Genomic DNA, 27,184 nt, shown 5'->3' on the forward strand with positions numbered 1-27,184 from the left:
TACATTCAACGAGGGAACGTTCCCTCTCATTCAAGAGTGTTTAATCTTCATCTAGCTCAACACAAGTCAGTAGTGCAGCAATATAAATACAACTGAGGAACTTACAGCCTTTCGGCTCTCATAGCTCAAAAAAAGCCAATGAAACAAGTTTCCAGTTTTTAAATTAAACACAAAGAAAAGGCAATAAACTGCCCACCCATCCACAGAGGAGTAGTGGTGGCCTTCATGCCAGCAAGAGGCTGATTTCTGCAACCCACAACAGCAGCACAGCGAGCTAAAGGAGCCAGGATGGTCACACATCTGCCTCCCAGGGCCCAGGCAGCAGGGACATGGTCCCTTGGTGCTGGCACTCACCATGGGATGCCCTCGGGCACCGAGCTCCCTTTTCCACCAACTAAAGGACACCAACACGTTGTTAGGAGCCCAAAGGGCTCTTCAACCATAACATGAGGCTGCTACTGCCAGCCAGAGGGAGCAGCCAGCTGCTGGGAACTGAAGATACCAACCTCCGTTAGCCTGGGTTGTGCAAATCTTAAGAACCACCCCCCCCCAAACCCAAACCCCCTGGTATATAGCATTTCAGAACTGAGATATGGTTAATGTCCAGACTCACGGACGGCATGGCGACCAACAGAAGCTGCTGGGGCCACTGAACAAGTTCTCACAGCTTTGGAATTAAGCCAGACATTAAACACAGGTACCAAAGGTGGGTACCCAGGCTCTGGTACCCAGGAGGAGAGCTTGCTGCAGGAGGGGGTCTCCTAGCCCAGCCAATTACCACAGACAGGTCAGCTTTTCACACCTGAACAGGCACCATGTCATCAACACTCCCAGTGAGGAATTGAGAACAGCTACAAAACCCTCTCCTACCTGCAAGCTGAGGAGTGTGACCATAGTGTTTAGATTCCCCCTCCTCTACACTCCAAAAGCAGCCAAGTGCATGTGAAAGGACAAGTCTATATTAAAATAGTGCTTAAACCATTAGGGAAGGTGGGAGTAAAAGAGAAGAAAGCTGTTCGACAGCACAAGTAGCCCCTGGAAAGCTACTGGAGCATGAAGGGAGCTCAGAGCACAGCTCAAAGCACAGCCTTGACCTCCCTTCTCTGAGGAGCTCCCTAGGAAAGTGAGCTGGAAGTCCATGGGTGTTTCCTCCACTGCAGTCTGAGGTGGGCTAAGAAGGTCCTGCACATTCACAGTTGCTCCAAGTGGTTCTCTCCTGCCACTCTCCAGATGCCAGCTCTGTCCTTTCCTGATGCCTCACCTGGGACTCACAGTTGCCTTCTCCCTTTGATCTCCCTTGAAGTTCAAATTCAAGTACAACCAGATTTAACTGAAAAGAAACCCACAAAACCAAAGGTATTTTCTGTGAAACGAGTTAGCAGCGTTGTCCTAATCAAAGTGGCCTCCAAAGGCCCTTGTAGGATAGGGACGGGAGTGGCCTTTCCCACTGAGCTCCAGAAAAAGGCCGCCTGAGGGGAGCTATAGGATTTCCTCCCTCTGGTTCTTGGGTTTGAGCATGACTTGTCCATTGCGCAAGGAGCCGTTCTGGCTCCGCAGCAGTTTCCCTTTCTCGTGGTCAGGCCATGTGAAGATGGCTTCGTCGCTGTCCAGTTCAGACTCTGAGTGCATCAGGCTAGTGTTGAGGACCTGGGATTTCTGTCTGCCACCTTTGAAGAAGAGAGATTCTCAGGTCAGAAATGCTTTTAATACTGGTCAACAACCTCACCTTACTCCATTCCCTCTTTAAGACTCTTCCTACCATGTCAAAGGAACGGCCTAATTAGACTTTCCTGTGTGGCTGAAGCCAAAGTGACCCTGTTTCAGACACTTTGGCATGACAGGGATCACAACACTCCAAGATATTGCAAAGCACAACAAACAGGTAGGAAAGCAAATGACATTACCAGAAGGGGCTGTGAATATATGTGGGAGCTTGTCTCCCTGACCTTACTTGGGGCATTGCCCGGAAAGCTCTGAGTGCTAAAGGCTGTAGTAAAGAGAATACACAGGTGTGTGTGAGAGAAGATCACGGTGTTCTTACTACCCTCCCTACTCTCATCTCTGCTTCTATTGCCCACAGAGATAAATTAGCAGGATGAATTTAGATTAAAGCACAAGGACAGGAGAGAGATATTTACTGTCAGCAGAGGAAATACTTAAATTGAGCTTTTCCTTAATGGAGAAATGCAACATTTCCTCTGTTTGCAGGATGCTCCCTGCACACACCTAGCAAGGAAAATGACTTTAGTCAGCTGCCAGCCTCAGAAGCAGCAAGATGAGTTCAGTTACCAGAGAGTAAACGGTTGAGGCACATTTGCTCCAGCCTGCAGAACAATAAGCCCTTCATTTAACAGTGCGGCTGTTGTGGGCAAGGTGACAGATGCTCAGATTAAAGCAGAGTTGGGTGCTGAGGGAGGAAAAAACCCAGGTTTTCTTCAAGGGTATCTGTATTTATGCAGCTGGGACAGCCCGGTTCTCAGAGGAATTGTCTGATCAGCTCTGTCGCTGCAATGGCCTCCAATACTGCTCTTAGGTTCTGTTCACTTTGCTGGAACACCATTTAAATGGGATAATACTAGGAGGAGCAGTTATTTTTCACTAGCCAACAAGGATCAGGGACTATTTTCCATTCACAGTTAACCCCTCCTCTAAACAAAACCAGGGTGCACGCTCCTATTAGAAACACACATTTCAAACTACCAGAACCCAGTTGAAAACTTTAGAGCAAGAGAAGTTAAGACCCAGGTTTGGGCTGCCTGGGTCAGGCTGGTCTGCGAAGCTTACATACATCCACTTACTACTTCTGTGATACAGAGACATTAGGACCAGGACAGTTTTGGTTCCAATTTCTAAACCAAAGGGATAACTTGACTATATACAGATCTGAAACAAGCTCTTAGATCTTCTGAGACTCATCTGTTAGTGCCTAGCATCACGTTTGTTTCACTCTGTGATTTTACGCCCACTGAGGAAGTGTTCTTAGTCAGCATTCTGGAAATGCTGAGCTCATCCGTCTCATGTTTTACCTGCTTTGGGATTTGGTTTTAACTCCAGGCTTTCTTGATCCGTTGCATCCAAAATCTTGTATTTGCTTTTTCTCTTGGCTTTTCCTTTTCGTCTAAAGGGGAAGAAAAGGAATTAAGAGGCAGTCCATTTCTAAAAAAGGCTGAATAAAAACCAAACTCTGATCTTAAAAGCTTATTTCAGATTACCTTCACATCAGAAAATAAAACACTGAAAACATTTCCTTAGTTTCACATTTTTAGGTTAATCCAAATCTTGCTTCTTAACTGAACCCAGAGTTCTGGGACTTCAATGTTTCACTTGAAACACTAAGTTACAAAAACTTGAGTCCCAGGGCTAAGCAGATGACCTGCTGGGTTTGAATCTTTCATCTAATGCAGCTCCTAAAGCACTGATACAGTGGGGGGTTATGGCCTCAGTCCTACCTTTTGCAACAGCAGATCACCATCCAGGATAAGATTCCAAAGGCAACCACAATGACGAAAGATGCAATGATCACATACAGGACACTCCACTCTGAAAGCAGAACACCCCAGAGATAGACAGTTTACCACCTCATACATTTGATGGCGTGCGCTTTAGATGACTATTCTTGCAGGCAGAAAACAGGAAGGCCTGACCCTTTGCAAAATTAGAGGCTACCAGCATCACTGACAGCACCACTAACTCATCCATGGAAGCTAGACTCGCTGCACAAGGGCAATGCGTGTTAATTGCTTTCTTGTGGCAGGAAAGCCTCTGTAAGGGCACGACAGAAACAAGGGGTGATTTATACATTAAGAATGGACTCAGATCTTAGTGAGTGCTCACTGAGAGGGTCTGAAGAGGAGTCCCTTCCCTATCCCCTCCCGAGAAGTTTGTGTTGTGAGACTGGGGCAGTGACTTGGTGAGAATAATGTCAGAGATACTGTGAGAAAGGTGCCTGCTACTCTGCCCACCCTGGCTTTCAAATACTGTTTGCTTTCCACAGATGAACAATCCCAGGCAGGTTGCACATACCACAGTTGCTTTCACCATCTCCCATCTGCACCCTGATGAAGTTCTCCATCCAGAAAGGGTCACAGATGCAACGCTTGGTGAAGGAGTCACAGCGACCATGCTCAGAGCAGTTCAGCTGACACGCTAGGGACCAAAACCAGCAAGGTGAACTAAAAGACTCACACGTGAGGCAAAACCAGGACATTACAGTTCAATAAGGACAATTCCCATAGGCTCTATTTTAACCTAGTCACTCATAGACTAGATTCATAGCTTAGCCGTAATCACAAGCAGTAACAAGCGCAAACATAAGCATGTAGGCTCATCCCTAACTAAAAAGTCTCACTTCACTAACAACATAACACACAAAATATGCTAAGAAAACTTTGCCTAATCATGAATTTGATATGAAAGTTATGGAATTTGTATATTTGTAATGGAAATGTTTTTAAAAAAGGTTTTGGTTTCCAAATTCAAACCCAGCCTGCAAAACAAGAAACAAATAGATCCTTTAAAAGGACCAAACAGAACTGAAGAGAGGCTTTTGAAGGCCACAAAACCGTAAGATCAGGAAGTCATGAAAATAATTACTTTACATAATTCTAGTTTAAAATATCTAACTGATCAGCAAATGATCCTCACAGGATGGAACTCATAAAAGAAAAACAGTGCTAACGCAAAGCTGTAACACAAAGATGGAAAGGAAACATTTCCTTCAGACTGATGCATGTGCTGCAGAGGAAATGAGTATGTTCACAGCTACCAAGATCTGCAGTTCTATTGTTTTCAGCATGATACTCATTTTGTTGGCTCTATTCCATTAACACAGTATTTTAGTTTTATAAGGATCAATCTGCTTTTGATTTTGTGAATTTTTATCTTCCTAGCAACACAAGTAACCATTTACATAAATAGTGAATAGACAGAGCCAATGGGTAAATAACTGATTAATGTGTAGTCTAACAGACTCTTACTTACTGACTGTGTTAATTTCCAACGCTCTGAAGATGAGGAAGTCTGACTGTTGTTTCCTTAGTTCGTTTTTTAGCGTCCAGGCTACCTCTCGTCCTTTGAATATCTGATGGGGAGGCTGGTTCTGCACAAAAAACACCATCTTCGTGCTGGAATCAGACAAAAATGATTACCTGCTGCTTCTCCAAACATCAGGTAGAGAGCCATTCTCCCCAGTCTGTCATTAGAGGGACTTATTCAGCATCCCAGATTTATTTGAGGATTAGACTTCTGGGTCCATCTTGAAAGCAACGATGGTAGAGCTGGTCATACAGCACAAGACCCTTCAAGACATCTGAGCCATCCATATTCTCAAAGGTAGGGCTTGACTGTTCCTGAGTTTGCTTATTAAGCACATGTTTACATGTTCATGCTAAGCATGCAAATCTCCAAACTTTAAGGTCATCCCATTTTCATAAACTCCCTCCCTTGCTGTGGGATCCTTAGACTTTACTGCACATGGAACTTGGAGGCTCATTTAACTGCTCAGCACAGAGTTCCAGCATCTGAGAAGACAGTGAAGGTTTACAGTCTTTTGCAAAGCTTTGCTTAAACGCACAAAGCATTCTAGCCAGAAAAAAACCCCACAGGTGTAGAGGATACTGTATTCTGCATCTTTTAGTGCATTAACTTTGTGACACAAGAACTGGCTCCCCTAGGCTTGCTCGCCTTGCAGAGCCCTGCGGATCCTTCAGATTCACTGAAGGATGCTTCACATTTACTATCACCAGTGAGCCTATGAGTCAACAGCATGTTAGCAAAGCCCTCAGAGTATGTGAACAGCAGCTGGGGGAAAAGGATCTTTTTTAAACAGTACAAGCTACTTTGATAGTTGAGGCAAAAATGGGATCTTCAAGCCATCTGTCAGAAAATAATGTGCGCTTTTGTAACACTTCCCACTCTTTTATTTACTTAATAAACACAGAAACAGATGAAGCGTTAATTGCAAGGACCCCTTACTTGCCTTACTCAGTGAAGGACAGTGGCAACTGGCCTGGTCATGGCAGAAATAGAAAGGTAATATTACAACAGAAAGTGCTGGCTCTTCTCTTCTGAGCTCTTTAGGTTTGCACGGATAATGAATTCTGATTTTACTGCTACAGCAGGCAATGTGGACATGAAGGAATCGATACGTTACAGAACTCAGGAAAGTGTAAAGTACAGCTGCAGATTTATTGCTGACTTGCTGCATGACTTCAAGCATGTCCCTTAAATCTTTTTCAATGCTTTATCTACCTTAAAGCTACTCAACTTTAGTAAAAATCAAGTGCAGTGTTGCACTTATTTCAACAGATTACCACTCTGCCCTTGATAAGCTGTTGCCATGCCGCTCACATGCGTGTTCAGGCATCCTCAAACACCCCTACAGTAATGATGGGCCACGGTCAGTATGGAGATATGTCCAGCTGCTGTTGTGACAATGCTGTAGTACCAGCAGCTGAAGTTTTCTTCAGAACAGTGCATTACCCTAACCAGCCATTTGTGCAGAGGCAGAAATATCCTTCAGATAGTCTTCACAATTTCCAAAACCAGGTAAGATTAGTTCTTAATGTAATTAGTTCTTAAAGTACAGATTTGGGGGGCAAAGACATTAGCAACAGCAAACAGTTTTTAAGGACAATGCATCATCTGCAGAGGGGAAAGATACCACAGACCTGCCTGGCAACACACCTTCTCTGGCCCAAGCAAGCAGGAATATCACATGTTAAGCAACATCTCCACACATTCCATTTGTCCAGTCTATTTTACAAGAGAAAACAGCCCTTGGTTTACTAAACTCTCAAGCACTCCCCCCCCAGGTACAGTCCCAGATGAACCCTACCTTTGCTCAGTGTATGGCTGGATCTTTTGCACAGTGATGTCCGAGTCAAGGACCCCCAGCAGAACGCCTATCTGTCGGATGAACATCCCCTTCTGCCTCTCGGTCAGCTGGCTGACATTAACATCCAGAATTATCTCCACAAGGTTGTTTTTCCTAGGATCTAGTGCGAATGTAGATAATACAGATCCTTAGAACTTCTATTTAACAGTCTGGGGACAAGACAGGTTTCTAGTATCTTTCCAGAATGTTTCTGCTTTGAACACAAGATTACAGAATCACAAACAGAGGGCTTGCTAGCTCAATGTAGGCAACTGTGCTATAGCACAAAACCCAGACTCACCAGGTTTGACTTCCACTGTGGTCCTTTCCACATCACTCTCTCCTTTGGCATCTGTTACTCTGAGGTGGAATGTGTAGGTCCCTTCTACCAGATTGGACAGGAGGAGGATAGGATGATGGTCTGAATTATTTAAGACTTCCTGAAAGACAGAGCAAAATAAGTAGCAGGAAACAAACTAAGCATGATATCTCATCATGCCTGGGGATATCACTACAAGGTAACATTACAACAATGAGCTATATAGTTCCTCAGGAGCTGTCAGTGCCCCTTTCACTGAGTTTGTGATGCATCAGACTGCAATTTAAAAAAGAAACCTTACCCCAGCTGCAGGGCTCCCCTCATCCCGTGTCCACAAGTAGCTGACAATTCCCTTATCGTCAGAGGACTTCGATCCATCTAACTCAGCTGTACTGGTGGGCAGGGTGATGACAACATTACCAGCAATCTTTGCAACCGGTGGCTTGTTTATTTCTAAGCAAACAAAAAGGAAGCAGTTGGAGTAAAAATCTGGTAACATCTAATCAAAAACTACTGCATTAGATCTCCACTCTACCCCAGCAATCCTGGCTAACCCTGGGAGAAGGGAAATTACAAACTGCAGGATTCAGCTGAAGATACTGTCCCTCCAGAAAAGGGTAAACCCCTGACTTAGAGAAGGCCATTTCAGTGCTCTCCACATTATTTTGCACCCATTTCTTACTCTTATTGTGCCTCTGAACTGCTCAGAGGTAACCTGTGTCTTGGGCAGCTCTGCTCATGGCTGGACATACCTTCTTTGACAATGACGTTGACGGAGCTTTGGCTCTGCAAGTTCCGCTCATCTTTAACTGTCAGAGTAAACTCGTATGTCCCAACCTGAAGGCCTGTTACGGTGGCAATGCTGCTGTTGGCATTTTCCAGCTTGACACCATCCGGGCCCCTAACCAAAGTACAAGAGGATCAGTTCAAGCTTTGCACAGACCACAAGAGCTCACACCAATCAGGAGGCTTGAGCTCAAGCAGAGTTTATGGGGATGCATACAGACAGTTGCTTGGAAATATAGCATCTAGGACAAAAAGCAAAATTATTTCCTCCAGTTACAGCAAGACAATCAAAAGAGGAAGTGCAGCATTCAGAACAAAAGTATAATTTCTGGTGGTTTCATGTTTTGGTTATTTTCAAACCAGGGGAGCACTGGTACCAGCATTCAAGTAGGGTTTAAAAAGTGGTATTTTCAGTAGAACTGGCTTGTGAATTGCACAATAAGCTATTTTTTTTTACAGAAAAGGTATACAGCAGAAATAGTTCATTTCTAAGAACTACTTCACACACACTTTGCTTTAGCAAACAGAAAAAGCTACTGCAAGTTGCTCACAGACTTTTTCCTGAATTCCCTAAAGCACTTCAGTGTATTTAGAGTCTGAAAGGAAGTGTGACAATGAGAACACCACTGCCCCATTCAAACATTCTGCAAAAGCATCAACTCAGAAGGCCCTGCTGTTGTTGGATTACAAGAGTCTCCTTTACAAACCACAACCACGCTTCATCAGGCCTAGAGATGAAGGCAAAGCTACCTGTAATGCTCAAACACAACTCCACCTCTCTCTAATTAAAGATAACAGAAACATCATTCTAGTCACGGGTAAAGCTTGTCAGGACCAGTGTGACCAGGATTTAACACAAGTAGGAGGAGTCTTGTTTTAAATTAAAGCCCCAGCAACATGCATAAGAACAAGTTGGAAGATGATACCCACCGGGTTTTTTCCCAAAGAAAGGAGACTATCTTCTGGTCATCTGAGCTCTTGCTGCCATCTAGAGTGGTGCTGTCCACAGGAAGAGTTAATTCTTTATCTGGACCAGCATCTGCCTTTGGGGGCTTATTGTTCTCTGAAAAAGGATGCAGTATTTTTCATACACACACCACAAACCCCAGCAATAAGATTTTTTTCCATGATTCCTAGTATATTTCTTGCCCACTATCTCAACCTCGCACTCAAGAGAAAGTGATGCTAAAAGCAGTCAGATCAGTGTTTCAGTCACACATCTGCAATAAAACGAAAATAAGATGTAGGAGCTCTGCTTTTTGCTCTCATTTTCTAAAGACTACTCCACTTTTCCTGCTCCTGTCCTGGGACCTAGCACTGTGGGCAGAGACAGCTGCTTGGAAATACAATCCTGCCGTTACACTGGGATAATATCAGTTAGATTACATTGTGTAAAATAAGAGAACAGCCTAGAAAGGCAATAAATCAACAAATATGAATATCAGCAATATACCAGCCCAGAATGGTCCTAAATTAGAGCAGCTTTTCTGAAGTCAGCCCAAAAGTACCATAAACTCTGGATTATGTCGACAGATTGATGCTCACCTTTAACCTCTGGAATGGAAGTGGCAAAAGCAGCTAATGGCAGCTTACCTGGCTGAACTATCACAGTGACCTCTGCTGTGGACTGGTGCCCGGCAGAATCAGTCACTATTAGCTGGTAAGTATAATCCCCTTCTTGCATTGCAGAGAGCTGCAGCACTGGTGTTCTCACCCCCTTTGAGAAAACATATTCATGTATTAAAAAGAATCCTTATGCAGATAAAAACAGAGAGAAGAATCTGCTTCCAAAATAACTATTATCAGCAGGTTCTAGGGGCTTATTACTAACTCCTGCTATGGGGCCAGGAGTCTGTGCCACTTGAGCATACAAGGCACTTACAGCTAAATTTATACACAGCAATATGTACACTGTTGTGGAACGTAACAAGAGTAATGCCATACAGGTGCTCACAACGTCTGAGATTCAGTAGTTAGCAACTCAAGCAAACCCTCTGGGGAGCCCTGTGCAAATCATACACGTTGTGAAGCTGATTCATGGGTTTTCTTATTCCATAGCTTTGACAGTAGTAATAATCTTTAAAAGAAAAACAATGACATGGAAACAAGTTCCATCTTACGCTGTTCAGGACTGAGGAGTGTCTGGCCAGTATCAGCAAAGTTTAGACTCCAAGGCTCAACTCAAAAGATCCAGTCCATTGCATGCGCCCAGCTTAGGAAATGCTTCGCCTGGTACAATGGGTTATCCTGTGTGTCTAAATGCCATCCTGACCAGCAGGTACTTAAATGGTCACACAGTCTGGCTTCCACACCTGTTTAAGAATCCCTGCTATACAATCCCTGATTCAGCTACCACTGATATTCTGAGAAGTCAGCAAATGAACAGAGAAAGACACGCTTCCCTAGCAGCCACACAGGTTCAAGTGAAATACATGGGTGTGATCACGTTATGCTGAGACCTGTTGTATGGCATTGCTCAAGAAAGGAAACAGGATGCCAGTGAAAACCTGCGGCTAGACTGGTACACAGCTGAACCACTAAGCCAATACCAGCTTCATGTTGATTTAAGTATATATTTAATCATCACATGCTTGCTCTGTAGGATTATCAAAGACATTTGCTAACAGTCAATTAAAAATGGTTTGATTACAGAGAAAAAGTCAGTTAATCAGTAACCCAAATTGAGTCCTGGAGACCTGCACTGACCTGCATCTCCATCACCTTCCCTTTGCTGTTAGGGCTGAGCAGCCACTCATAGCTGACAATGCTGTGATCATCGGTGCTCTGATTCCCATAGAGGGTGATGGAGTTCTGAGGCAGGGTAATCACTTGGTTTGGGCCTGCATTCGCCACCGGAGGATAATCCACTGCTTTGTTCACAGTCAGGTTAGCAGTGGTGGAGTTGCTGGCACCATCCGAGTCCACGACTGTTAGACTGAAGTGGGAAAAGCAAAGAGTGAGGGCGGTGAAGAGTCATGATCATCAGAGCTGAATACAAAACACTGGCTGGAGTGAACTGAAGTCAAATGCAGGTAATACTACAAAACAGAACTCCTTTTTGCTAAATCTAGATGTGGAAATCAATCTGATTAGTTCATATATCAGCTGCTTAAGAGGAGATAAGCATTCAGTTATAGGTACTCAGGTTTATTTTATTTTAAATAGATCTGCTGATGCAGGGCATGGACATCACACCAAAATACAGACCAAAGGGAAAACATAGGACAAACAAGAAAGTAAAATCAGCTACTCTCTATTACTCAGGTATGTGAATAAAACCATTAGGCCTTATTCACTTATCTAGGACAAACACACTGCATTTAAGTTTTTTTAAGCCTGCATTTCTTCCTAAGCCTCTACCCAAGCAGTTCAGATTTGATATTTCAAGAGACATTTTGTAGTGCTGGCAGACCATTCATTCCCTTCTGCCATCATCTTAAACCAGTGCTACAACATAAAAATAAAAAGTAGCTGGATAGCTTATCTCTTCTGAAGTGAAAAGCTATAAACTACCTGAAAGTGGAGAAGCAGAGAGAGGACATCACAAAGTAGAGTTCTCTCCACGGTTTTTTTTCAGGAATCTTGTAGGTTTTACTTTCAAGGGATGAGAACTGATCAACTTTTCCAGGGAATAACCTACCTGAATGTGTAATTCCCAGGTACCAGGTTGGTCAGTGTCAATATGGCAGTATCACTAGAAACTTTCTCCTCTCGCAAAGGACCCTTCAGTTCTTCCCAGTGATAGCTGACAATTTTATCATCATCAGTGCTTTCTAATTACGGAAGAAAATGCACATACAAGGAGTTGGGAAATGCTGCTTCACAAACCCCAGATGTTCAGTCCCCAAATTCAGTAATGGTTTAGTGGGCAAAGGCATTTTTGGTGCAAGCCCACTCCCTGTTTATGAAACCAGACTAACACTTCAGGAATCTCTGATGCACAGACAAACTGTGTGCTCTCCTCCACCCTGTTTGACAGGTATACTCAAACACCCTCAATCCCGGGTTTCTACATGTGCTGGGGGAAAAGTAAAAACCCAAACCAAAGCACTTACAAAATAAAGCTAACTGGGAGTAAAACAACTTAAAATTATTTAAGGGAACTCCCCTTTGCTGGCAGGAGAGGCTGATTCTTTTCACTAACGTGTTTGACAGTGTCACAGTTCCTCTTAGACCTTTTCCAAAGGGCCAGCCCAGAATCCAACAGACAGAAGCCAGGCTTGTAAGACAGACTGCTGCATTTAAAACTGCAGGTACTCACGGCTGCCATCAATAACAGTCGAAATGGTTGGCAGTGAAATCTCCTGGAACTGTGGGGACACGATGGCAACAGGAGGGCGATTCACCCGAGGCTCTGCAATGATATCCGAACTGTTACAATGACATCTACAGGCAGATCACGAAAAAAAGCCCTGGCCAAGGAACTCTACAAGTAAAACTACTCGGCCTTTGTGTGCCAGGAGTTGCAAACAGAATACGTACTACACATTCTCTTTCATCTCCCCAGCCCTATCTATACCCTCAGTCCTGCAGTCAGCGAGTCCAGGAGAGGAGTCCAAAGTGTGGAATTGCTGTGGCCCACAGCTCCAAGAGAGCCAAGATCAGACTGACTGCAGAAAACTCCACAGTCCGTGACAGTGATTCATGCTTTCAGCAAGTTAGACACCAATCTGGGGAAACAGTGCTACCAACAGGGATTTATGAAAGCAAGGAGGTGAACTACCACCACACTAGTACTCTGAAAATGGCTGCTTTGCATCAGCTCTCCCATACTGGGTCAAGCATTCAAGGACAGACCATAGTTTCACACCTCAGGAAATGCTTTAATGCACATACATATATCTTGAGTTTACAGCACAACGAATTTTCACTACATTAAACCACAGTCCAGTCAAATAAGCCAAACACGATGATGCAGGTATTGGTTTATCAGAGACAGATGAAGCTAAAAGACACAATGCCAGTGACTCACTTGGATTCACCGTTACGTTCACATAACCCTCTCCATGTGCATTCTCCCCATCGACAACGACTTTGAATTCATACAGACCAACAGTAAGCTGGAAGGAAGCACAAAAGATTATTTACCTTCAGGATGGTCAGGAGCTATTAGAAGATTGAGTTACCATGTTTTAGCACACTAGCGCCATAAAACATGGGCAATTATACTTCAACCTACGCACACACAGCAAAGGATGGTTTCCAAGCCAAAAGGGTATTACGTATCTTTTAATTTACAATGGGCTACGCAGAAACCAGGCTAATATTTCTTTCTACCACAGGTGCCACAGGCTTGTCAGTCAAGCTTTATTTTCTAGCAACAAGAGGCCAACAGAAGAGAGATAAGATTAGTTCAGGTTGTCTGGTCACAGGAATCTGTATGAGTGGACTGCATTTGAGATGAGAAAGGCTGAATGGAAGAGAAGAAAATCTCCTCTTGGGTGTTTTTACACAGGGAAGTATTTCTTCTCTTCCTTTCAGGTGACATGGATCAGACAATAACCCCTTCATCATTAACTGTTGAACTAAAATGAGGGTGAAGGAGGACTATGTGCTGGACGATGATCGTGATACCCAAAATGCTGAAACTCTGACAGAGACAGACATGCTCCTTTTGAAAGACTTTCGTCTGCACGATATTGTGACTAAAGCCTGTAGATGTTTTCTGAGTGTAGCAGAATCCAAGATGCTCAAAGGAATGTCTCACAAATACAGAACTGTATATTCACACAATATTTAAAGCCATTTCCCTGTTAAGAATCCTTTCAATGTTAGAGCTTGTCTAAAAGCAGCAGCCAGGGACATGCTATGAGAAACTTCACAGCTTTCGTTAATGGAGTCAGCAAGTTCCTTTTTCAGTGGGACTTCAAGGCTTCAGACCTGAATAAACCACCACACTGCTTCAGAAGCAGAAATATTCACAACCCTTTGTTAATGATAAACTGTGACATTTGTATGGCTTGACACACTGCTGTAGGCAGCTTTTAGATCCCAAAATCAATTTCTTCCTTCCCCCATGCCAGATCAATCTCGTTTTTATAAGAGACTTAGAAGAGGGCTTGCAGTCAAATGTTGGCTGCCTGCCCATCATGCAATTTCCTATTCATCTTGAAAATCACACACAAGTCTTTCCTGGCTGCCAGGGTCCCCATCTTCTCCACTTAGCATTTAACACAACAGGATACGAAGCAGCAAAAGCTTTACCTTAGACAACTTGAGGGTCTGGGAGTGTTTCCCTTCCATTTCTCCACTGTAGTCTTTTGGATGAGTGATCAATTCCCACTCATAGGAATAAGTGGTTCCTTAAAAAAAAAATAAAAAAGATCCAGACATCTGTTTTTAAAGGACTGTCTTTCTGCCATGATAAAAAAAAGTAAAGGTATTAAACATTTACAAGGCACATTCTGCCACACTACAGAGAAATAAGACAGCTTGGAGTTAGGGCTGCAGCTTTTTGGGAATATACCCAGGAAAAGAGACAATCTGTGCTTCTAAACACAAGTACTCTGGAGCCAAAACCCATCTTTCAGCCTTTAAGGCAATAAAGAGCTTTGGAACAATCACAGCTCCAGGATAATGAGAGAGAAAAGTCCTATCATAACCTCAAGTCCTGCAGACACAATGTAATGTCAGTTTTTTAACAAGAATGCATCTATCCCTGTTGCTGTACAATACGTAACATGCTCACCTTTCCTCTGCAGCCTCCCACTGCCACTGTGGACAGAGTTATAGATAAGAACTTTACAAATACCTGTGAACAATCTGCATGATGAAATGAGGAGTGTGATGTGTAGAGAAATGTGTTCCTCAGTGTGCCAACCCTCCCAAACCAGATTTCAAATCACCAAATGACAGATCGCTTACTAAGACAGCTTGTCACCAATCAGCAAATATCATGAATAGATGCTGAAGATCCACTGCTTCCTCAATAGCACTCTGAGAGCATGCCATCTCCCAAATGTAATGACTGTAGCACTTTCAATGTTTCTTGTGCCTGGCTATTTTCTGCAAGAGGCAGCACAAGGTAATAGCACAGGATGAAAAACTTCCACAGGAAAGCGTTCCCTGACAAAAGACATTTTCAAGACTGTCCTTATTTAATGCCCTATATAATGCCCATTTGCCATTTCACCATCACAAGCCCTTAGGAGAATTCCCAGGGAAGCCTTACCAGGTGGTTGCTCAGGGAGCACAAACGCATTCAGCTGAACTTCATTCTTTGGCAGAGTCACTTCGACGCTGTCTCCAGCAGAAACCACCAGCTCCTTCATAACTGAGTGGGAGAAACATAGAATTGAAAGAGGAACAGGGAAAATAATTAAATAGGTACACCAAAACCACCTTGGTTTCAGAGTTTGTGGAACAAAAACCAGCTACAAATGGCTGTATTTTGTAAACATCCCATCACTCAATATAGTTCCTGTTTTAAGTTTCGCTGTCATTGTTAATGCAAAAGCACTAATAGGGTTTTACAGTTTCAAGACAAGCCCAAAATGGCTCAGGCACCTCTCTCTCTTTGCAGACTCAGTGCAGCTCCTGCTCCCTTTCTAAAGAGCTGAAACATGACCTCAGGCCCTGTACAGGGGAATCTATTTACCCAGGCCCAGCAAAATGGAAAGGGTTTTACCTGACATGTTTTCGGCGGTGAACCCAGCTGCAGCCCCATGACACAGCAAGACAAACATTGCTATTTACCAACCTGCAGCTCCAGACCCTCATAAATAGATGAAGAATCCATGGTATTTCTTTTTTGAAAGACTGCCTGGGGGCTGAGATTTTTTTTTTTTTTAAACTGCATAACTACCTCACTGAGTATGGAACCTCGACATTCAATCCTGGTCCTTTTATTTGTATTTTCTTTTCAATCCCTGTCTTTGCATTTCATTTCAAGTAAATTGATAGCTTGTTGTTAAAGACTACAAGGTGAAGACTTGAAAACTACATCCAGTGGCATTTTTATTCTTGTTTGCAGCGTTAAGGTAACCAGAAAGTTGACTGCACTTCGGGTGCTCACATTCTCACCTGGAGTGGTGGCAGTAGTACTTGGTGACACAGCAGTGGTGGTCTGGGTTGTAGGAACACTGCCATTTGTGGGAACTCCACTTGGCACAGAAGTAGCCGTCTGCATCTTCGCTGTGCTTTTCACTGGCACAGGGCTGACTGTGGGCAACACATCTGAGGAGTGAGGATGGACCAAAGAATCATCTGGCTGCCCAGGATTCTCAGTCTTCCCTGTGGCTGTCAAGCCCTGTGCTACAGGACTGGAGAACGTAGCCAACACTGATGGTTCTGGTGCAGATGTTCCTGTGTGAATCTGTAAAGGAAAAAGCTGTCTTGGTTTGACTTGAACACCAAATGCCAGTTTTATTTACTGTGTTCAAGCTCACTTCACCTCCTCCAGTTAGAGGCTGAAAAGTCCCTGGTTTGTTTTTTCCCAGAAGCAGGATATTTTATTGCTTCCTCTTTTCTCCTCTGCATTGCTTCTCCATGTTCTTTCTCCACAGCAGATAGGCCGTTTCTAGCTCAGCTGAACACTACTTAAAACCACAGATTTAACTACAGCACCTCAAGTACCATGGCTGCTCATGTGGCAAACACAACAAAAGATCATAATTGCAGTGAGTGCAGCTAAAAGAGGTGGGGTAAGACAGAAGCATGAAACAGGGACCATGCGGGCTATTTTGTCCATGTATTCTAAAGCCGTGTAGTTGGAAATCAGGGAGCAGGATTGCACTGGCATTTTTATATAATAGTCAAATCACTGCAGCAAGAGGAAATTCATTTCAGAATCACTCTTCAAAGCAAGGTGAGCTGCCCCAAGCAGCTCCCTGCGTGCATGCCACAGGAGATGCTGCTGGGGCAGGGAGATGAGCTGGAGGGCAGAAAGCTTGCTCACATCCATACAGGATGAGGCACTTTATTGAAAATAATCAAAGTGTCAGGAACAATTTCCTTCCTTTCATCACAAAATTCCTTTTACAATACCCAGCCCCATTCTAGTTGTTAGCCTGCCAGGCAATACTCCTGACAATTTGCTTTCCACCATGAAGAACATGTGTGCAGCAGATTTTGTTGAGCTAACTCTATTTTGAGAACATCTGCTAAATACTTCAAACAGAGCCATTTACCATCTTAGACTTGGGAAGTGTTTTGGAGCTGAATTACCCACCCCTAGAGGAGCTGATCAAAAGCTCATATTGGAGGAAATATTCTCAAGCTTTTACACCATGCTGTTGGGCATTCAGGCCAGGAAACAGGCACTGAAAAATGCTTTAGACCATAGTGGGCAAAATGCTGCTCAGGGAATGGGCTGGGCTCCAGAAAACACTAAATGCCAGTTGAAAAACTCAAGCCATGTTGCATGTATTAAACAGCCAGCCAAGAGTAGCAACAAAAGCAGCACAGGCTTCTCTGCAAGAAGTTCTTTTTGCAGTTGGGCAAATTGTTTTCTCTCCCATCTCTCAGCTAACTTTCCTTCAGTCCCCAAACATCTCAATCCATCAGTAGGTTTGATTAATATCTCCGCTTTATGGACCAAAGAATCAAATGCTATTTGTTAGCATAACAGACATGAGCCGTTTTTCTCTATTTGCTTACTTGCTGATGGGTTTCTTTTAACAGAACTATGGATTCTCTGGAACAAAGATCAGGCAAAATCTGGCATACTGCTCCATGCTGCTCTCCACTGGCAGGCTCAGGACTGTGGCTGTCCCAGGCAGTATCATCTTGCACCCATTCATAACTCTGGTCAGCTCAGGATACTGTCTCTCTTTTACCCAGGTTAGAAATGATGGCATGAAAAGAGGAACAGGAACTCAAGACAGACTTTGCACAGGAGGAGAAGGCTTCCTTGACTTCATACCACTATGGGAGACCACTTTTTGCTTAGCAGACCAGCATCTACCTGCTGGGCACAGCAGCCAAGGTAACATTTTCAGTGAGTTGGATACTTCCTTGACTTTAATGCCTAAAATAACCCACTTTAGAGTTAAGAGAGATCCTCTTCCTTCCAGAAGTCTTCGGGATGAATTGACAGCCAAATGCCTGAGAAGAGCTGGAATTAGATAAGCTTTGCCTGGGGCAAAGTAACAGTCAAAAATGCCTCTAATGCTTGCAAGCTGAGACATTTCTTATCTTTACTCCATAACCCTGAATTCTTCAAAGCACAGAAGATTTCATTCTTGGGGATGAAGGAGAAAGAGACTAGAAGTTTGCCAGCTGTCCTACCTCATTAGCTTAGAAAGTAGAGAGAAGTAGCATACTGGCCTGAGTGAACATAGAAGCATCAGACACTTTTGATTCCAGCTGCTAACTGCCTTTAGCCCTGGGACAAGTGACCTGGTGTCTGAGACTCTTACATGTGTAAGGCAGAACTCGAACAGCTACATGCATCAGAATCCACTCTGAATCTGTTAATTGAAAGAATATCTGTAGAATTTTCTTCGTGTTTTTAATTTAAATGCACCTTACTTTGCTAAGCCTGGTCTGAATTTACAAAACAGGCTCTTTTCGGCTTAGACTGTGTCCTAGATGACCTGTTTGTAAAGATCCCTGACACAAATGTGGTTAATGTCACAAAATGCGTCAGAGTTAGTGCTGGCTGTGAAAAGAGACCTTTTCTCCTCCCTCCAAGGGTAAAAGCACCCAGCACTAGCTGGAAGTGTGACAGCAAGAGTCGAGCACTGGGCTTGCTAGGGCCAGCGGTAGCCAGAGCTGAGCGCAGGAATGAGTTCTGTGGCTCTGCTGTAGCAACTCCACTTTAAAGGCTGCAGCCTTTCCCAGTCTGCCTGCAGAGCTGCTGCAGTGCTGCAGCAGCCCTTCGCATCAGCAGTGCTGCACTTAAATACTTCTCCTGCTTGGCTATTAAATGCTGTATTTTAAAATTGACAAGTATTTCTACAACAAGGCAGAAAAAAAACTGGGGCCTGGAAAATGTCACTCACTTTAATGGAAAGGCAGATTCTCCTCCGTAGTTAAGGGCTGATCACCAGGGTGCCCTCTGGTTCATCCTGGTACACTCTCCTTCACCCACCTCTGGTTCCATAGCGTGGGTACAGCAAGACCAAATCTAGCCCAGGCAAAGTTGTACTGATTTCACCATGTGTGTAACTTGCCTTATTTCGGTCTATAAGCAACCCAACTTGGAAAACTCCCTGCTTTAGCACTGACCTCCTGCAGAGGCTGGCCACATCCCAAGTACACAGCCTTGAATGTTATCTCCTTGGCCTGAATTAAACTGCTCACAGATCACAAATGCAAGGACAGCTGCATAGCTTGCTGTATAATTTTGCAGGTGAAAGTTGGATGGTTCAATAAGCAAGGAATTAGCCCAGGGCTGGACAGAACCAGCTTTAGCTCAATACTCCTGTTAAGGTGGATTTTTTAATTCTTTCTCCTCCACAAAACCTCCATCCTAAACCTCAAAAGCCTGACTGCCAGGAATTCCATCACAGCCAATGTATTTTACTCAGACCTTTTTATTTGGATGAACCTGCATTTTGTCAAGAGATATGGACTTCCTTCACAGCAAGAACCAGTAAGGAGAAGAAAAAGATCTTGAGTCAGCCCTAAAAGCTGCGGGGTTCTAGAAAACCAAACATTTGTGAAGCTTTAGTGCATGATTTCACATGCCACCCGGGCTGCCCTGGAGCTCTTAGCAGTGTCACTTGGCTGCTCTCCACATCCGGCTCCACAGGGCGGTGGCTCAGACCAGTCACAGCCCTACCTGCAACCAAGATTTGAATGCAAGGGAGAGAAACAAATTCAGTTAAGTTTCCACAACAAGAAAGCTACTACACAAAAAAAGGCATCGGGCTTCAACAGTGCCAAATCCTAGAAACATGGCAAAAGGTATTTAAGGAACAGTTTCACAAAGCAGAATTCTTTCTACAAACATTTAACAATGTAAGCATGCCAATTTCTCTTTACCATCTAGATTTACTAATTTTACATTGTACATGTTTGGAATAGACTAAAGTGGTTTCATTCAACCAATGCCAACGTAAGCTTTTGTGGATTTGGGAACCTGAAGCAGCCTTCAAAAACAGAAGAAAAAACATGGCATTAAGATGCCAACCCAAGCAAGCAGCTGATGTGAAAGTACACTGGAAACTCCACACAGGAGTCCACAAAAGTGTTTCTATTCAGCACTCAAAGGAAAACAGCTTATTTTAGTTTTGTGGGTCTAAAAAGGTACTTTTACAGGTAACAGTTTGCAGTTCCCAGGCACTTCCCACTGACATCACGTCTCGCTGTTCCTTCTACCTGGCAAATACACCGTGTGATTATACAAGAGATCAGCATTAGCGTTACCATGACCTCCATCTCCCTTCATCTTTCCAAAGATAGTTTATCCTGGCTAGAAAGAGGGGAAGAGAAAAAACCCTACCACCCAATAAAGCAAACAAAAACCCCAACCCTTGGCCTTGCCTTGTTGACAAGAGGCTGAAAAAAGGCATCCAGAAAGGTATCTTATCACTTAAGGACTTTTAAGTCGAAGTCTACATAAAGCAAATTGAGCAGAAGGGTGACAGCTGTCCAAAGCAGCCCCATTTCAGCCCCAGCAATCACTTACCTGTGCCAAGCCAGCACCATCCACATCACTTGATCTGTTCACATTATTGCTTTTAGGAGGGAACAGGCTTTTGGGTTTCTGCTCTCTTGGATTCTGTCCATTTTTCGGCAAGTCTTTCTTTTCATTTGGATGGCCTTCAGGAACAGGCCTGTCTGCCACTAAGCGCCTCAGTGCTTGATCCTTCAAGAGTTCTGCTTCACTTCGGCTGCTTCTAGATTTGCTGTCTGATGCTCTGGCTGCAGCCTCCCTGCTGGGGCTCACTGCTATATCCCTTTTCAGGAGTTCTACCCTGTTACCTGCCACACTCCGCTTCTGGAATGACCTCCGCAGTCTTTTTGTCCTCTTGACAGGGATGCCTGAGTGCAACCACTTGTCAAACCAGGTCTTCACATCACCTTCCCTTTGAAACTTTAAGCGCTCTGTGCTTTTTGATTTCTTTAAAAACACCAAAACTGAGTCAGAGAAGCCAGTCCTGTTTGCCTGACACATGCCAGGGACAGTGCAGTTCACCTGGATGCACATATTTTCCAAGAACCAAAAGGCATCACAGGTGGGGCTCTGGCAGCAAGCAGCCTGACAGGAGCGCACGGTGTGAAACCCTTCCAGCAGCTGTAAATGGTGATCTTCCCACCATCTCAAACGGCCACCAAACAGGATCTTCCCCGGCTCACATCTAGATCGGTTCCAGTTTGCATCTGGGAAAGGGGAGGGAAGACAATTCTCAATCCTTTAAAGTAACAGACAGTAGATATTCACCACCGTTGTTAAGATTAATTTAGGTCACAGGAGTAATGTGGGACAGAGAGGATAGGACAACAAAATGAAGGCCCCTCAGAACCTATACCTGGCCTTGGTACTTACACAAAGTTTTAAGCAACAATCTGCACCTCCTACCAAAGGGACCACTTCCCTTAACAGTAATGGACAGTAAAGCCATCCGCAGCAAAAGAAGCGAGAACAGAAAGGTTCCTGTTTCAGAGAGGACTGTGAGGCACAGCCTGGACAGTGAGGTTGAGGCTACACAGCAAGTTAAGAGGCACAAACTGGTAGCACAAATTACGTCAAACATTTTTAAAAGTCACTTAAGAGCACAGATCAGCACTAAAGCAGCAACCGTTTTACATATTTTTTCTACATTTTTCTTAGCATGAAAAAAATTCAGAATGCTTGCAAGGATCAATGGATTAAAAGCTTCCAAAATTCAGAGCTCTGCAGATTAAGGACTCCCTAAAAATAGACTAATGACCTATGAGGCTGTTATGCTGTGCTGTGTTCATCATCCAAGGGATAACAGGTCATTGGAAGATTACAAACTGTCGCTGGACTCCGAGTAGTGCAGATGCTCCAGATCCAGCTCCCTGTCTGTCAAGAGTGGAGTTCTTGAACGTAACACAAATGGGTATCTTTTTTCTCCATTAAAATAGTCTGAATTTCAGTCATAATACCCTGATTCCCATTTCTTGACAGCATATAAAGAAAAGTTCAGTAACATTACTATCCAGTAACTCTTGAGTACAGACTTCATTTTGCATTATACCCACATTCACTATGTTTGGAACTAAACAAATAAACGGGCATGGATGTACAGACTACTGATCCATCTGTCTCCCTAAGAAGTCTCACCCCACTTCTCCTGTCACTTCCAAGTTACAAACAAAGATGAAATATAGTGGGGCACAGGAGAAAGACCACACAGATCTCCATGTCTCATAAACCAAACAGAAGTAATTTAGTGATGGCACTGTGGTGTGTTTTATGATTCTTGGAAGAAATCACGCAAGGTCCTCACTGCCTGGCACTACTTGAACCATTTGACTTCAGGACTCCAGCCACAAGGACACTTAACCTCACACTACTAAGATGGCAAAGAACTCCAATCCTCTGAGTCAAAGTGGTATCAAAGTGCTATGACTTTGACCTTACTCCTGCACCATACCTCAGGTGCATGGAAAGTTATAGTACTTTTATAACCTTTTGTGACCTGATTAGCGTTGTATGACTGAAGAAAGCAAGTGGAAAAGATTTTTTTTGTTGTTAATTTTCTTGTTGTTAATTCAGTTATCCCAACCACCGAAACAGGTATAACAGCTTCTGTACTCCTGGTCATTAAAGATAACACAACGGTTTTTCTCACCCAGAATGGATTAGCCACTTTTTTTTTAATGAAAAAAAAAGGCCATATTCACCTGCCTTTTGTGTGGAATCTCTTGCTACACCAAGAATTTCAAGCCAAAAAGGAACTAACACCACCACAAGGAAAAGCTTGGTTTTGAAACATCAGAAAGCAGGAAAAAAAAAGTGACATTTATACCTTATTGTGAAGCCAACTCAGTAAAGGCAGTCTGAAGACAAGGCTCCAGAAAGCTAGTATCAGCTGCAACAGAATGCACTTGGGATCTGTGACCAGCTGATGGGGGACCAGAGCTCCCTGCAGGTGTCTGAAACCACAACTGTGCAGAAGATGCTGAAGCTCTTCACTCAAGCAACGTCCAACTGCTTGAGTGTGTCAATGAAACTTTGCATATGTTCCACAGAGAGCAAGCTTGACATCAGCACCTTTAAAGTCATCACCATCCTTGTCACACTTCATCAACACACAGCACTTCCGTGGAGAGCAAGCAGACAGGCAGCCTGCCCGGGGCCACAACTGGCCTCATTACACTCCAGAGTGCTTGGACTCACAGTCACCCTGACACAGGGATAAGCACCTGGCACTAACCTGATGGGTCTGAAATTAGGACAGGATATGGGCTGGGGAATGTGTGCACACAAAAGTTGTATGTATGTACACACACACACTCCAGGCTTAAAGAAACAAGTAACTAATGAAAGAATATCACTGGGAATTTCAAAAGGATCTTATCCATTCAGGCTCAGCTGAGTCTAAAAAAATTACCTTTATATTAAAGGTGAAGCACTGTCCCTAACGTATCCCATGAAAATAATGTACTGCTTCCTACATCCCTAAAATGCCTCCTCCTCCTTGCCCAGTGTCGAGATGTCAGCCCTGGCTCATACATACTACTCAAATTATCAACTTGCTACAGAACTCAGTGAAATTCAGCAGCAGCTTTCCAGTAACAGGCTTAGAACCGGGGCACAAACAGAACAGGCCAAAAGTTTTCCCAGGGAAAATTATTTCTTGCGAAAAATCACCACATAACACAAGTATTATATTAATTCATCTAAAATGTAAAACCTGAATCCTCATAAGCATCTCCTAAGCATGCCAGAGCCAGGACTTTGCCCAGATGACACAACACCACCATGCTGAGAGCATTCTGCTTCTCTTTTAACCCACTGCTAAACCAAGATGCAGAGATCTGAATTATATTTTTGGCCAGATTTCACTTCCAGAATTCTGCTAATGCCCACAGAATCTGGTGCAGCACCTTCACTAGGTGGACATGGACCTGCACCAAACAAGAGAGGGCAGCTCCAAGTACCAGCAGAGTTACTAACTCCTTACTGAGAGTGGTCTGGTCTATTCCTTCCAGTTCCTTGTGCTGAAACCACACAGAGCAGGCAGATACAGGAACTCAGAGGCTGGGTCAGTCCAGTAAATCTGGTCACTGACAGCATCGACACCAGCAGCTTCAGAGAAAAGCACAAGGAACGTGTCAGCACAAACAGCCCTGAGCACGAGCTCTTTCCTAAGCCCCAGCAGCCAAGCCAGCCTTGCACAACACACATCACAGGATGCCTGCACAGCAAGTGTGCTTAGTCACTTCTTAACATTGGCTTTGTCAGTTTTTTTATTCCCTAATATATCAGTAGAAAAACTGCTGCTCTTCTCAGGACCTCAGGAGTTCCTGTGCCAGCAAAGCAGCTCACAGCAGGGAAACGGAACGGACAAGAACAGTTTCTATTAATATGCTCAGGTTCATGGGCTTGCTCAGGCACTTAATCCCTCCTGACATCAGATTAATGATTAAAGACTTGACTCTATAGACTTTCTCAATCCATCACATGTAACCAATTATGTCAACACAAGCTCCTTTTACACAACTCCACTGCCACAATTCCTCCTCAGCTTATCAAACTCTGCTGCTTAAGTGACACAAACAAGACCAAAAGAACAAGAACTCTAGAATGGAAAATGTCCTCACATTGGCATAATTATGTCACATATAATTAGATTTATTTCCATACATTTCATGGCACACAGACCAGCCCTTAAATAGGACGCACTCTCCAGAAGACACACTGGGAGTGACACTGGATTCACAGTTCTATACTTCTAAGATACTACTAAAAGCAGTAAATGTCACACAGGAAGTCCAGTCTACAAGGAAACCCACAATCCACCTGACACACCACCCAAACACACAGTGCTGAGTGCCCTTTCCTAGACCAGGAATACAAATACATCGTCCCAGGTTCTAAATTAGCTGATTAAGAATCAGGTTAGAATCTAAACTTTAAAAGAAAGCCAAACAACAAACGAGCAAAACCCCACACAATCCATTACATGAAAGCCCCATACAAGCCACTAACTCAGTTATTTACTTGAGCAGGAGGTTGGTAACTCAAGTTTGAACAGGAAATAAAAAAGCAAACACAACTGCCCATAGGCAAATACAGACTATTGACACACAGCATTTGGGGAGAGTGTTAAACATTTGAGGCTAAAAACCCATTCCTGCCTTCCCAACTTGCTTTGAGTAATCCTCAGATGAAATTATTTTCCAGGTATTTTCCAGAACAGTAGCTGCGGGACAGACGGATCCCTGCTGCTGATCACCTCGGTATTCAAAGTAACAGGTCCTTATCAGAGCAAGTTAGGGTTAGAAAAAGGAATCCCGTCACACCCCACATCTTTCCCACCCTTTTGATGGCTCATTCAGTAACTGTAATAATTTCACTTTCAGAGCGTTTTAAACAAGTGAGAGGGACGATATCACAAAAACTACAGGCAGGATCCCAGAGAAAACAGGAGACTCACCTGCTGAGGAGCACAAGGCACACAGGCAAGCGCACAGGTAGAACAGCTGCAGACTTCTCAGCTCCCTTGCAGCTTTTCCCAGGCAGTATCGTGACAGAAATCGGGCGCTAATGCTGAACTTGGCTTCCAGCCTCTTCTCCATGGCCTCTGTGGGCAGCAGTGGGGTTCTAGAAACACGCAAGATATGAAACACGAAACGTCCACTGGCAGTTGGTAAGTTCTTGCACAGATCCCGGCGATGCTCTAAAGAGCATGGCACATTTGCAGAGGTAAAGGAACGTCTTATCTGCTGTGACTTAGTCCAGCTGCTGCTTACTAACTACCAACACCTGATACAGAAGTGAAATTTGTAGTGGCAAAGTTCCCAGTGTTGAGCCACAGCAGGCTACCATGAGAGCTGTTGCCCTCATCCTTGGGATTTCCTCCTCCAAACCCCACCACTTTTGGTGGCAAAACATCCAATATATCTACTATCCAGCCTGCTGGACTGCAAAGATACCTGTGAGAAATTCCAGTTCCAAATACACCCCAGGGAACAGACACCCAGGAGCAACACGAGCATAACACAGGCTCTGATGAACCCGGCACATCTGCTGGAGATGTCATCGCTTGTACATTGGTGCTGGCTGGTACCAGCCAGAAACAAAGAGAAACAAGAATGCAGCAACACTGAGAAACACAGCACTACAGACATGCTTCGCCTCGGGTTTTGCTCCACTGGGCAGAGATCACAGAAACACTGATAATCCTTCTCAGCCTTTCTAATGCCAAAGGCTCTTTTATAGCCTCATATAGTACTAAAATGTAAATTACCTTCGGATGATGTGAAATGAAAACACACATTACTTCACAAGTAATGGATAGTGTCTGATTTTAAAGAGTAGTGAAGCACCTTCAGGCACAAGCGGTTAAACCTGCCATTCCTGGAGGATGAACGGGAATGTTGTTGCAGGGAACACTGGGGATGCTCTCACTGACAGACCCACCAGCCCGCTGCTCACACGCTCCCGTCTGTTAACCCCCAAGGGAATTTCAGCCCCAGCCCACAGCAAAGAGCGGGAGCTGCAGGAAGGACACCCACGGGAGGAAAACTTCGCGGTGAGAGGGGCAAACCCGCGGCTGTTCCGCCAATGGGGCGGTAACGGAACGTCCCCTCCCGGGCTCCGCTCCGCCGGCCCCTCGCTCCCGCAGGGCACGGCTCGGTGCAGGAGGCCGCGGCAACAGCCGGGCTGTCCCGCTCCTAGCCGGCCGGCGGGACACGCCGAGAGCGGAGGCCCGACCCCGGAGCTGCCTGTCAATGCCCCAGGGCCGGGAGCCGGAGGAAGCAGCGCGGCGGGTACGTACCAGGGGCGCATGGCGAGGCGAGCCCAGCGGCTCCTCGGCAGCCTCAGGCGGGCGGCGGGACCGGGCCGGGCCTCCGGCGCGGCGGGCCGGGGGGCAGCGAGGCCTCCTGCCCCGCGGCCATGGCGCCAGCAGCGGGCACCCGCTCACCCCTCACCCGGAAGCTGAACCTTCGCTTCCCGGAACCGGCACGGCCTCCGCCGGCGCCTATCGGTCGGTACCGGAGCTGCGGGTCCGGTCGTCCCGGCGCTCCCCCAGCAGCGGGCCGAGAGGCCGCGCAGCCACAGGGGATTTGCCCACAGGCCGCGCGGGGGCGGTGGCTTCAGGGACCGCCCAACAAGGCGG

At 44.7% G+C, this 27,184-nt stretch overlaps 1 protein-coding gene across 2 annotated transcripts; it reads right to left on the reverse strand.

Annotated features, from left to right (window-relative positions):
* On the reverse strand, positions 1-27,146 carry KIAA0319L (KIAA0319 like). 2 transcript variants are annotated; one of them, XM_065697963.1, is made up of 21 exons: positions 26,843-27,145; positions 25,499-25,665; positions 20,554-21,248; positions 16,002-16,293; positions 15,151-15,252; positions 14,184-14,281; positions 12,952-13,039; positions 12,241-12,333; positions 11,620-11,752; positions 10,686-10,914; positions 9,573-9,696; positions 8,910-9,042; positions 7,946-8,094; positions 7,495-7,646; positions 7,176-7,314; positions 6,836-6,995; positions 4,981-5,123; positions 4,024-4,146; positions 3,450-3,540; positions 3,027-3,118; positions 1-1,667 (listed from the first exon to the last, which is right to left on the reverse strand). In XM_065697963.1, the coding sequence occupies exons 2-21, from the start codon at positions 25,638-25,640 to the stop codon at positions 1,480-1,482; spliced, it is 3,366 nt and encodes a 1,121-aa protein (XP_065554035.1). In that variant the 5' UTR covers positions 25,641-25,665; positions 26,843-27,145; the 3' UTR covers positions 1-1,479. The 2 variants fall into 2 exon arrangements, 1 of the variants encoding a protein (XP_065554035.1); XR_010616608.1 differs by lacking the exons at positions 1-1,667; positions 3,027-3,118; positions 3,450-3,540 and having other exon boundaries at positions 4,057-4,146; positions 4,981-5,098; positions 26,843-27,146.
* Between the last annotated feature and the right edge of the window lie 38 nt (positions 27,147-27,184).

Source organism: Lathamus discolor, chromosome 18 (assembly GCF_037157495.1).
Source record: "Lathamus discolor isolate bLatDis1 chromosome 18, bLatDis1.hap1, whole genome shotgun sequence".
Taxonomy (NCBI): domain Eukaryota; kingdom Metazoa; phylum Chordata; class Aves; order Psittaciformes; family Psittacidae; genus Lathamus; species Lathamus discolor.

Excerpts from the sequence above, each read along its gene's own strand:
- KIAA0319L (XM_065697963.1), bottom strand. The coding sequence starts at position 25,640 with ATGGAGAAGAGGCTGGAAGCCAAGTTCAGCATTAGCGCCCGATTTCTG. Across the intron at positions 7,647-7,945 it reads CAACGTCATTGTCAAAGAAG|AAATAAACAAGCCACCGGTT; the intron begins GTATGTCCAGCC and ends TTGTTTGCTTAG. Across the intron at positions 4,147-4,980 it reads GTTGGAAATTAACACAGTCA|CGTGTCAGCTGAACTGCTCT; the intron begins GTAAGTAAGAGT and ends TTTGGTCCCTAG.